At 48.3% G+C, this 10,483-nt stretch overlaps 1 protein-coding gene across 5 annotated transcripts in view; it reads left to right on the top strand.

Moving 5' to 3' along the window:
- The first annotated feature begins 347 nt into the window (after positions 1–347).
- Positions 348–10,483, top strand: part of LOC133341434 (MAP/microtubule affinity-regulating kinase 3-like) — a 51,281-nt gene continuing 41,145 nt past the window's right edge. For 2 of the 5 annotated variants that reach the window (XM_061550066.1, XM_061550064.1), the window contains exons 1-2: positions 350–1,603; positions 9,744–9,953. In XM_061550066.1, the coding sequence (XP_061406050.1) occupies positions 1,559–1,603; positions 9,744–9,953 (255 nt within the window). In that variant the 5' untranslated portion in view covers positions 350–1,558. Of the gene's footprint in view, positions 1,604–6,101; positions 6,381–9,743; positions 9,954–10,483 lie in introns of those variants that run through there. The other 3 variants (XM_061550065.1, XM_061550069.1, XM_061550068.1) reach the window with 3 other exon arrangements.

Below are 10,483 nucleotides of genomic sequence, written 5' to 3'. Positions count from 1 at the left end.
CCACAGCGGATGCGCAACGGTGGAGGGGGTGAGCGCGCGCGCCACGCCTCGTCGCTCACCGGCTGACCAATCAGAGACGACGACGCGAGGCGGACGCGCCTTATCCGCACTACGAAATGCAACCCCGTAGTAAACAGACTTATAGATGGCGGCCGGTGGCCGCGGGGGGGGGAGGGGGGGGGGGGCTCCTGAGCTACGTGACGCGCGGGGCGGACATCTTGGTAAGGGACCACCTTCGCTACGCTGAGCTAATTGCAAGGGGCGGGGCCCGTAACTGGGTGTTGACGCAGCGGGGCTGGTGCGCGTGCGGCGGGGGAGCGGTGCGCGTGCGTCCCTGAGCAAGATGTCTGCCTTGCCGGCGTCACGGCCCTCGTCGGCCCGCCCGCGCGCCATGTTCGCGAGGCGCTGAGCGGCGGCCCGTGCCGCGCTGCATCAGGGCGGCCAACGGGAGGAGGCGACGGAGAGGTTCCACGCTTCGTCCCATGTCTCTACTGGTGCTGCTGTCGTCTCGTCCTGATCGTCGTCGTCCTCGTCATCCTCAGCAGCATCGTCGGCAACAGCAGCCGCAGTTGAAGAGGGAAGAAGATAAGAGGGATACGGCAAAGGAGCTGCAGAGAGCCCGACGTTGAGCGGATTCGAAGCGATCGGGTGCTCGGGGAGGTCCCAGACCCTTGACCCCCCACTCCGCCCAGCTCGGCAGGAATTCCTAGAACTTGGAGAAGGGGTCATTGGGACTTGCTACCCCCAGAGATTCAGGGACACCTGGTAATCGATATATACAGGAGCCCCCCCTATACTCAGCGCATCGATCCCTGGGGGATCTGATTAGGGACCACCCCCTAAGACTGAGAGACCCCGGAACTCAGCGCAAGGTTCCTTAGTCTCGGCACAGGGACTCCAGGACTTTGCTTGGGGAAGATCTCTACTCGGGGACGAATTCCGACACGGTTAAGGGATCTCCAGCCTCGGTACAGAGATATCCAGCCTCGGTACAGAGATATCCGTAGCACAGAACCCCATAGATTCCGCACTCGGGAACCGCGTGGAATTATCAGAGATTCGGGACACCTGGAGTCGGTCCGCACAGGGATCTTTATAGAAAGAATCCCAGGACTCAGTCCAAGGATTTTAGGAACTTAGGGGTCCCATAGGAGGGGGGTGGGGGCAGTAGGATTTTGGAGAAGATCTGGAACTCGCGAAGCTGTTTCAAGCAACTTGGTAATGGCTGAGCCTTAACGACCGTCTCTGAGTTTGGGTTGGACGTTTGTGTAAAAGCGACACAAGTTGCTTTTATTGTTCGTCTTAAGGATAATTAAAGAATCCAATCAGAACTTTGTGAGTTTTTGTTTCTTTTTGAATTGAAAGAAGTTCGTCTTTTAATTTGCTGAACATATCCGTCAAGTCCAACAACTTGGCGAATTGGGTCATCCGTCCAGCTGCCACTGAGAAGTCATTCCTACACAGCTTTTGTTTTTTGTTTGTTTTTATTTCTTTTTTGAAATTGTCGTTCCTCGTCTTGTGAAAACAAAACTCAAGTGGAAGAAACGCCACCGCCGAGATGTCGACGAGACCGCCTCTACCGACGGTTTCCGAGTCGAAACAAGTAAGCGCTGGGTGTGACAATGTTGGGGGAGACATGGGGACAGAAAGAGTTGCGGTGGGTCCGACAAGGTTTGATGGCTGATGAGGTGGGGTGTGGGAGAGGTCGACAAGGTGTGTGTGTGTGAATGCTCACGATGTTGGTGCGTCTGGGATTCCCGAGGAGATGCGGAGGCAGGTAACGTGGGGCAAAGTGTGATTGATGGTCATTCGATGGCTGTTGTTGGGCCACGATGTGGAACTAACGAAGTATGAAGGATTATTATGGTTGGCAATCTGGGATGGCCAAATAGTCCGGCACTGGTGAAGGTGAATGATATTGATGGAGGCTGATAGACTGAGAGGCAGAGGTGGGACAAAGTCATTGTTATGCAAGTCCAAGTCGAGTCTGAAGTCATCAAATTCATGACTCGAGTCTGACTCGAGTCCAAGTCACATGACTCGAGTCCACACCTCTGCTGAGAGGTATGAAGGATGATTATGGTTGGCAATCTGGGATGGACAAATAGTCCGGCACTGGTGAAGGTGAATGATATTGATGGAGGCTTATAGACTGGGAGGTATGAAGGATGATTATGGTTGGCAATCTGGGATGGACAAATAGTCTGGCAATGGTGAAGGTGAATGGTATTGATGGAGGCTGATAGACTGGGAGGTATGAAGGATGATTATGGTTGGCAATCTGGGATGGACAAATCGTCTGGCACTGGTGAAGGTGAATGATATTGATGGAGGCTGATAGACTGAGAGGTATGAAGGATGATTATGGTTGGCAATCTGGGATGGACAAATAGTCCGGCACTGGTGAAGGTGAATTATATTGATGGAGGATGATAGACTGAGAGGTATGAAGGATGATTATGGTTGGAAATCTGGGATGGCCAAATAGTGGTGAAGGTGAATGATATTGATGGAGGCTGATAGACTGGAGAGGTGGTGTAGGTGGAGCAGGTCGGCTGATGATGTAGAATAGCGGTGGCTCATCAAGTGTTGGAACAGGCAGGAGAGGAAAACTTGAAATCAATTCAGGAGAGGATGTTAAGATACAATTTTTTTCAAGGTCCGGATTTCGGCGGTGTATCAGAATATGTATTTATATTGGAGGAATCCCATGAGCTGTGAAGATATTTTTTTAATAAATACCCAGTAGTGGTCTCCACACCTCATCCGTCTCAAAACCTCGTCATTCCCACTTTGTTTGGCCATTCCACCACTACCCACACACACAAGTGTGTGTGGAGGCCAGTGCAGAGGGGAAGCTTGCAAACAGGTGTTCAGGACCAAGGAGGAGGTGTTGTGGCCGGAAGTGGTGTGGAGGCCGTGTGAGTAGGAATTTTGAAAGAGGTGTCGGAAGGCTGAGGTGTGGATAGGCCAGAGGAGGTGAAGAGGCTGGAGAGCTTTGGAAGGTTAGAGATGTGGGTCGGGCGATGAGGTAGGTAGGCCCTTCACAATCTTTATCCGTCGTTTTAAAACTATTTTCTGGGCCACCAGATAGGGCAACAAGTGAGCAACAAACATTGGTAACTAATGGGTATTTATTTTAATTAAGCAGGGTCAGGATATCAGGATATGTCGTCCTTCCCCCCCGCACCTCCGATTAGCACGGTTGGCCACGTACGGCGTGAAAGAAGTTCAGCATACATATGGAAGGCAAAAATGACGTGAAGAGGCCACCATGGTGTTGACTGAAACAAGATGCTATGGCCAGGAAGTTACAAAGTTGAGGTGGCACGAGAGGTGAGCCTCCCATATTAATCATTGTCTAGATTGAGATTTATGTTTGGCTCAACTCCCAAGAACCCTGCCAAAGAAATGCCTGCCCAGTGGCCCAGTTTTCACAGTGCGCGTGGGAGGGCTAACGAGGTGCGTACGTCAGAGAAGTATGGGAAGGCCAGCAGGTGTAAGAGGACAGAGCATTGGACAGATCTTCACTTGATCCCACACACACACACTCCCCTTCTCCACCGAAGAGCTGGGCGGGTTTAACACAGAACAGTCCTTCCATAGGACTTAGAGAGGCGTTTGGGGCCATCTATAATGCAGATAAGCAGTGTCAAATCATGTCAGGTTAAAATATGCTGTACATAGAAACCCTGACTGGACACAAATGGTCTTGACCCCTGAATCCTGTCACTTTGCAACAAGACCTGTGGCACCGAGGTGTTTGCAGTGTGTGTGTGGATAACACTCGAGGGTTATGGTTAATTAATACTGAGCTGTTTAGCCATATTTCATGGCAGTGTGCATATCGGTGAAGGGGAATACTTGGCGCAATTTCGGATATCACACGCCACTGATGTTAGCCGTGACTGGGAATTGAACTCAGGTTTGCCGTGGTCAAAAAGCAGTGCACTGACGAACTGCTCCACTTGTCCACTCCCTGGTAAGCGGTAAATCAGTGGTCAGTTTCGGAATTTCTATTTGTATGGTGTGTAAAGGAGTATAAAAAAAAACCTCACATTCTCCCTTTATACCTTTCTCTGTGGTAGTCAAAACATTCCCCCAACTCTGACCCAACACAGTCGAAAGGCTTGTTACTCAATCGGCGAGTCACTGTGGGTGAGTGAAGCCACTTGGAAATTTTGAGACCACCTAAAATGTGGCATTTCGTTTTCTAATTCAGATCAAAATATCGTACAACTGAATCTTATCCCTTCGAAAATGCATCATTGTCCTCTTATCCATGTTAATTGCTCATGGTGAGGTGATTCACCAATAACTAAAACATAACTAGTTTTGACTTCAAACTTTCGTGACTGCCAGGAATTCATATTCTATGGTTCTTTCCGTAAGTCGCGTAGACAGACTAAATAAAAATGAAGTGATTAAAAATATCACGACGTTTCGATCGCAACACAAGCGGTCGTTTGTGTTGCGATCGAAACGTCGTGATATTTTTAATAACTTTATAAATACTTTTTTCCATCTACGTGACTTTACGAAAAGAACCATAGAATATAACCTAGTTTGTCGTCTCTTAACGCCGTTTAGAGGTTGTTTTATTCTGGTCAGAATGCGTACAGTACTCAATCGTTACTCATGGACAATAAACCCATGTCATCTTATTCATACACCCATGTCATCTCAAGTTACTTGTTGATAGCTTGATGTGCTTAGTTTGTTGTCCTCTGTCACCTCGAGTAGCACGGTTGGCTATGTACTGTACTAAAAGAAGTTCTACATACAACAAAAACTTAACCCAACTAATCATGTGCCTCACTTGACATTGGCTTCTCGTTCTGATAATAGCATACCCAATCGTATTTCATGTACTTTGCACAAACACACACTGATGCATGCCACTTTGGTATGATGTGTCACGAGCAAATAGCAATCTGACTCAACGTGTGCCTCCTGTAGTTTTGTTTCGCATAATAAGAACAAGCGCTCAGTCTTAGCATTTTATGAAATACACTCTTGTCATTTCATTCATACTCCCACGTCACTTCAAGTCATCTCATTCTTACTTTGATGTCATCTCATGTTACATTTTGATGGCTCGATGGGCCACCACCAATATAATTTCTGGCCTATCACTGATATTCTAGATTTGAAGCTTTCGTGACTGCAAGGATTCATACTCTTGGATTTATTTACATTTTTTACCTACGTGACTTTACCAAAAAAACCTAAGAGTACTATCACTGACAGTTTTCATTCTCATTCTGGTAAGAAAAAGTACTCAACCTTAGCACTGAGACGATATACACTCACGCAGTCTTGTGCGATATTTTTTTTATGGCCAATAACTAACAAAATATCCTCACCAAACATGCAACTCTTTAGTTTCTCACTGTAATCAGAATAAGTGCTCATTCTTAGCCCTTATACGATACACGCATGTCATGTCATATGTCATCTCATGTTACCTGTTTCTTGACATGATGCGCCACTCACTGCAGCTGCAGTTTAATTTCTCATCCTGATAAGACTGTACACAACATTAACCCTTAAACAATACACACCCAATGTCGTTTCCTTCATGTTACAGTGCGTGGTGACATGATGGGCCCCGACGACTAAGCACTATAATCTAACCAAACACGTGTCCCTCACTGAACTTTAGTTTATCCTTCTCACGAGAATGGAAGTGCTCAATCTTAGCCCCTTTGACAATACACCCGTGTCATCTCTTGCATACACCCATGTCATCTCGTGTTACGTTTCGATGGCGTAATGGGCCAACAAAATAAGAACGCAAACCGTTGTGCCCCTTACTGGACTTTAGTTTCTCATTCTAACTTGTCCCTTGTACAATAATACACCAATGTCATCTGATTCAGGTGTACATTTTGTTGGCGTGATGGGCCACCGACTTCAGCGATAAACTAACCCCCGACGCGTGCATGGTACCCGTCTTCCTCCTACTCCTCCTACTCCCCACCTCCCTCCCCTCCCTCTCGGTGCCTGTCTGCCTGCCGGTGTCGCCTCGCCTCCTTGTGACTAACGCACCCACGCTTTAATAACTCATCGCCTTGTGTCCATACCGGTTGGGTTTCTTTTTTTGACGCTTACGCGTTTTAAGGGCCTGGCCCCAAAGAGCTGTAATGATACAATAGTGGCACAATGGTCCAGCCAGAGCTGTAAATAGCCGCGTGTGCTCGCCTCTGCTCTGCCCTCTTTTACTGAGAGTGCCACTTTTTTTCGGACTATTTTCGTGCCATGTTCGCTTGGGTGCGGGGGAGCCAGCGGTGAGTTGTGCCCCGGGTTTCTTGGCGCACTGTGCCGTAAACCCGGCGACCTGAGATCGATTTTCCTGCCACGGCCGCTGACATCTAATGGTGAGTGACGTCTGGACGAGATCCGATCCTGGGAGGCCCTCTGCCAGTATGCAGTAGGTGGCGGGGTGATGAAGAATGGTCAAACAACCCCCCGGTTGTGGGAAGGCCGCCTGTAAATGTTATGCTGCGTTGACTGCTGTTAAAGTACAATGGTCGGTGTGTTAAATGTTGCGTGCTATGGATAATTTCCTATCTACAGCAAACTGTGAGTACAGTGTTGTGCTGGGTGTGACATAATCTACCTGGTAATGTCGTGAGCGTATTGTGGGCCAGTTCGCTGGTGATGGGTGTAATATTTCCTGTGCACTGCGGGCATTGTGTACCTTATAAGATGGATGTTGAACTGTTTGCATGTTGAACTTATTGTACTTGTATACTGTACCGTGGGCTCGGTGTTCTGAGTGTAAGGTGGAATGGGTGTTGTACGATGTCTCCAGTATTTTGTATACTCAACACGTGGTGTACGAGTTGCGTCCTGTAAGCTGGGGATACTTTCTTGCCCGGTGTTCTGCATGTTGTGTTGGTAGTTGAGTGTTGGGTGTGTTTATGCGGTGCACTGTTTTGAGTGTATTTTGTTGACGGAAACACCTCCGATGAGCACGGCTGGATACGCACCCTGCGAAAGCAGTTCAGCATACAGACATACACGTTGAGGGTTGATTGTTCCGGTTGTATTGTGCGCTGGGTATTGTGTGTTTAACATGTTGGCTTTCGTGACCAATATCATCCATAATACAGGGTTTTTTTGTTGGGTTAGATCGCGTAAAGATATAAATGTTGTCGTTAAACCCGCCACCACCGGACAGCCAATTAGTAAGGTTTGTCACGTAAACAGAACATGCAAATTGTTTACAAGTAAAGCACACCAGGTTAAACGTCGTACTCAGATTGTAAATGTTGTGGTTTGGCTCTCTAACACACCGGTTAGTGCTGTACTAGTGACGAATTGGCCACGTTCTGTTTACGTGACAAACCTTACTAGTTGGCTGTGTCGGGTGGTGGCGGGTTTAACGACAACATTTATATCTTTACGCGATCTAACCCAATACACATGTATTGTAGATGGGTATTGTGTGTTTGGGCTGTGTTGTGATGTGGACTCTGATGTGCACTATATCCAGCGATGGGCTGTGTGTTGTTGGTTGTACTCTTTGGGATGTACTGTCTGGAATAGTGTGCCGAGCCTATTTCTGTGCCGGGTGTTTTGTGCGTCGGGCGTAGTGTGTTGGCTGTACCGAGTATTGGATGGACTTTGTCTTGTACAGCACTGTGGCTGAGTTGTTCTGTGTGATGGCTGGGCTCTTATTGGGTGTATCCAATCTTGAGTGTTCTTTATGCTGGCTATAGTGTGGGCTGGCTCTGTGTTGTATGTTCAATCATAGCTTCTGCGTATTCACCGTGTCACGTGTACCATCTTCTGCGTGCATTCTGTTAAGTATTCACGATGCTGAGTTGTCGCTGTACAGCATTGTGGGTATACGATGCACCGTATATCCTGTCGTCGTGTGTGCCGGGTGTTATATTGTTGGATGTTATTAAGTGCTGGGTGTCTCCTACTGGTTGTGTAGAGTGTGCAGGGCTCCAACGTGTGTATTCAGTGTGTTTACTGTTCCGTCTGTGTGGGTGTTGGAGCATCCTGCTGGGCGTTAAGTGTGCGCGTGGTGTGCCCGTGCGGTGTTACTGTGCCTGACTGTGGCACGGCACTAAATGTTCTTTGTTGTTGGGTGTTCCGCGTTAGGGCGGGTACACTACTACACAGGTATTCTGTCGTCTGCTGTATTGCTCGCCCGGTGTTCGGTGCGTTGCTGTATCTCCTGAGAGTGTGCTTGCTATCGTTGCCCGTCGCTGCTGCCAAGTAAATTACTTTGGTGTGGATACAAGACGCGACTCCCTGTCGTGTCCCCCACACCACCACCCCCACGTGTGTGTGTGTGTGTGCGCTCCTTCCGTCGTGTGTTTGAGATAATAACTTTTGCACCCTCGTGTTAAATGGAACGGCGCTCGATCCTCAGCGTCCGTTTGCCCGGCCATAGTTTGCCTTTACAGTAGCCGGTTGGCTGACTGGAAGGAAAGAAATAAAGAAACACACGAATGTTGGGACACCACTAGAGTAGCCGAACCAGCTGGGTCTTTCCCCAACCCCCCGGAGCCGAGCTTTGGACGTTTTTTGGTCGTGCAAGCGCCGGCTGCGGGGCCGGTAACGTGTCCGGGGTTTCTGGGGGGGTCACGAGTACTCATCGTGGGTCATGGGGCCCAGTTATAATGAGAACTGAGTGACCAGTGTCAACAGCGCTGATGCTGTTTGCCTGTGAGACTGGCCGATGGGACAGTACAACGTCCCCATATCCACCCTCGCTAATTGACCACCCATGTCCCCAACGCTGTGTGCGCAGTGGTGTCTGTAACTGTCATTCTCTACAGATGTTCACAATGCTGCCTTCTTCACTTGCAATAGTATTGTAAAAGTTGCATACATTCGCTCACTTCTGAAGCACAGCAAGGCATTTCTCCTTGTTTAAGAAGTGTTTTGAAAGGAGAATTTTTAGTCCAGTGACCTATTTTCTCACAGTGTAACTAATATTCTACGGTGGTTTATATATCTCATCATTTCACATGTCCGGCTATGCCTCAATTCCCAGTGAGTCAGATAGGCGACGTTGTACTCCACTGAAGAAAACGAATTCTGTGGTAGTTGGACATGTGTTTAGGCAGTTATACCAATGCAGCACTGTGCTAAGATAAATTATAGTTGCTTGCGTGTTTCAAGAGTTTGTGCCATTTGGGTTAATTTAAGAAGCGGCCTGTTGTCCTCCCCACTGCCCAGTGTGCTATTTTGTCGTCTCTTGATGCCAGGCTGTGACACAGAAGACAAAAAAAACCCCTCCCTGATTAATTATAGGAAATAAAAGTGTCAAGTCTAATTGTGGCCCTGCGCGCCTCTCAACGCTGTGATTCTACCGATCGTTCAGATCTTTCTGACGAGGGGTTATAAATACCCGTTTTGAGCCATACGTGCCATTTAACGGCTTAATGGAATAGCTGTCACCGCTTTCCCTCGGCTCCAGTTTGCATTCCGAGTATGAATATCGAAGTGCGATTTTAGCACATCTGCTACGTGATACCTGGAGAAAAGGGGTACCTCAGTCTAACTCGTAATCTTTGTGTTTAAAGAAAACAAACACACACAAACAGCAGCAGCAGAAAATATGGTCCCCAAGTAGAGTTCAAACACTGGTTGGCACGCATATGCACGGGCGCTTTTCCATTCAGGAAGCGGTTTGTTTTCATCATAACTTCCTCTCGATGTTCTGACCCCTTTCTCTCTCCCTCCCCTCCCGTGCGCCTTCTCGCCCGCCACAACAGCCGCCCGTCGTGGGAGATGGCCCCGCTGAGGTCGGGAGCAAAGCTGGCCAATCGCTGCGCTGCCGGAGCCCGCTCTCCAACTCGGCAGAAGATGCCCAGCCGCCCTCGGGCCAGACCCAACGGGTGGGCAACTACCGGCTCCTCAAGACCATCGGCAAGGGCAACTTCGCCAAAGTGAAGCTGGCAAAGCACACGCTCACCGGGCAGGAGGTGCGGCTCACGAGATACAAGCGATGGCGAGATGCGGGATGGATCGTGATGTTTTCGCGAGTGCCGACTCTCGTTTGTGATTTTGCGTCTATCGTGAACTCTTTATTATTTGTGGATGGATTATTTCGATTACCGATGAAACCGTGCTTGCTTGGAAAATTAATGAAATATGTTTAAATGCGCCCGCTTAATTTTTTGCTGCCCCTCACTCGTAGAGTGACAATGACTTGGCGCCCACGTGACCACAAACACGTCGGCAAGTAAACCAATCACTTTTAAATAAGCAATAAAAACTGCACATTCTACGTCTTGGCCCCAGTTCTACGCAGATGAACAATAAATTAGTTTTATTTCCAAAATTAGAGATGCTTTACATCATTTATATTTTTTGTTTTATCTGGGCCACCACTGCATCCCTATTACGCTGGATAATCGAGCGTTGGCTGAATCTCTCATCTCCGCCTTCATCATGTGAGCTTATTGCAAGACAAAAAATGTCTCCCGCTGAATCCGACTGTTGGGCATGGTAG

The sequence above is a fragment of the Lethenteron reissneri genome, chromosome 11 (genome assembly GCF_015708825.2).
Source record: "Lethenteron reissneri isolate LAM-NWPU_2019-01 chromosome 11, ASM1570882v1, whole genome shotgun sequence".
NCBI lineage: Eukaryota > Metazoa > Chordata > Hyperoartia > Petromyzontiformes > Petromyzontidae > Lethenteron > Lethenteron reissneri.
The sequence above is the reverse complement of the archived record's forward strand: the minus strand, read 5'-3'. Positions and strand labels throughout refer to the sequence as shown.